The sequence below is a fragment of the Bos javanicus genome, chromosome 6 (genome assembly GCF_032452875.1).
Source record: "Bos javanicus breed banteng chromosome 6, ARS-OSU_banteng_1.0, whole genome shotgun sequence".
In the NCBI taxonomy this organism is placed as follows: Eukaryota; Metazoa; Chordata; class Mammalia; order Artiodactyla; family Bovidae; genus Bos; species Bos javanicus.
This window is the reverse complement of record NC_083873.1, coordinates 15892599-15894257: the sequence shown is the minus strand read 5'-3', so window position 1 is coordinate 15894257 and position 1659 is coordinate 15892599. Positions and strand designations below refer to the sequence as shown.

General features: G+C 42.3%; 1 protein-coding gene across 1 annotated transcript; it reads right to left on the bottom strand.

Moving 5' to 3' along the window:
* Positions 1–211: 211 nt before the first annotated feature.
* LOC133250063 (small ribosomal subunit protein eS26-like) lies at positions 212–607 on the bottom strand. The gene has a single exon (XM_061421218.1). The coding sequence runs from the start codon at positions 605–607 to the stop codon at positions 263–265; it is 345 nt and encodes a 114-aa protein (XP_061277202.1). The 3' UTR covers positions 212–262.
* Positions 608–1659: the final 1052 nt, after the last annotated feature.

Genomic DNA, 1659 nt, shown 5'->3' with positions numbered 1-1659 from the left:
CTTGGAAGTACTAAACCCCTGAGGGTCAGGCCAACCCCTGGGGTCTAAGAAGTCTGACTCACAGGGTGAAACAAACAACATTGTAAAAAGGCTAAGATAAAATCAGAGCTGCATTTTTGCACACAAACTGATAATGATAACAAATTGTGACCTTTGATCTTGAGTGTTCTAAACCCTTTTGATATATTTTTTAAGTATAATTTTCATTTTATTGTCTTTTCAGAAAAACCAGTATTTCTTCAGTCTTTAAGGACTTGGATTCTTACATGGGCTTTGGTGGAGGATGTGAAGCAGCACCCACAGGTCTAAACCGGGGTGCAGGTGTCCTGTTTTCCCAGGCTTCCAGAGAGTGAGTACTGACTACCTTGCTGTGAATGGCACAACTCCCATGGTAATGTAGTTTCACATACAGCTTGGGAAGCAAGTGGGCATCAAAAACACTTGCTTCAGAAATGTCCCTGATGGCTGTGGCCTCTACCATATTCCAAATAATGAACTTCTTAATGGCCTTATCCTTGGGCACGCAGCAGGCACAGCTGGTGCAGCGAATAGGCTGCATGAGGCTGTGGCCCTTTTTGGCACCACTGTTCCTGCTTTTCTTGGTCATCTTGGAAGTGCAGAGACAAGAACCCTTTGATATTTATTGACATAACTTAAATCAAATTCTAATGAAGCCCTTTTGACCTCTAGCTAACTTTGGGATGCTTCAAAGAGCCCTTGTGTGTGTGTGTGTGTGTGTGTGTCTGTGTGTTAGTCACTCAGTCATGTCTGATTCTTTCCCCATGGACTGTAGCCTGCCAGGCTCCTCTACCCATGGAATTCTCCAGGCAAGAATACTGGAGTGAGTTGCCATTCCCTTCTCCAAGGGATCTTCCTGACTCAGAGATTGAACCCAGGTCTCCCGCATTGCAGGCAGATTCTTTACCATTTGAGCCAACAGGGAAGCCCTCAAAGAGCCTGTAGGACATCCCAAAGAGAGATATTAAACTAGTTAGGTTCATGGGAAATATTGTTAAATGCTCCTTGAAAGGAAAGCAATGACAGACCTAGACAGTGTATTAAAAAGCAGAGACATTACTTTACCAACAAATGTGCTTATAGTTTAAGCTATGGTCTTTCCAGTAGTCATATACAGATGTGAGAGTTTAGACCATAAAGAAAGCTGAGTGTCAAAGAATTAGTGCTTTCAAATTGTGGTGCTGGGGAGACTCTTGAGAGTCCCTTGAACTGCAAGGAGATCAGCTCAGTCAATTCTAAAGGAAATCAGCCCTGAATATTCACTGGAAAGACTGATGTTGAAGCTGAAGCTCCAATACTTTGGCCAACTGATGTGAAGAGCTGACTCATTGGAAAAGACCCTGATGCTGGGAAAGATTGAAGGCAGGAAGAGAAGGGAACCAAAGAGGATGAGATGGTTGGGTAGCATCACTGATTCAATGGACATGAATTTGAGCAATCTTGGGGAGATGGTGAAGGACAGAGGAGTCTGGTGTGCTTCAGTTCATGGAATTGAAAAGAGTTGAACATGACTTAGTGACTGAATAGTAACAAATTGTCAAATGAGCAATAAATCTTCTCAGGTTATGTTGTATGGAATATGTTATTAATATAGGTATTCTAGAAATTATATAGATTTCATAAAGATCTGACATGTCCTGG

Excerpts from the sequence above, each read along its gene's own strand:
- LOC133250063 (XM_061421218.1), bottom strand. The coding sequence starts at position 607 with ATGACCAAGAAAAGCAGGAACAGTGGTGCCAAAAAGGGCCACAGCCTC.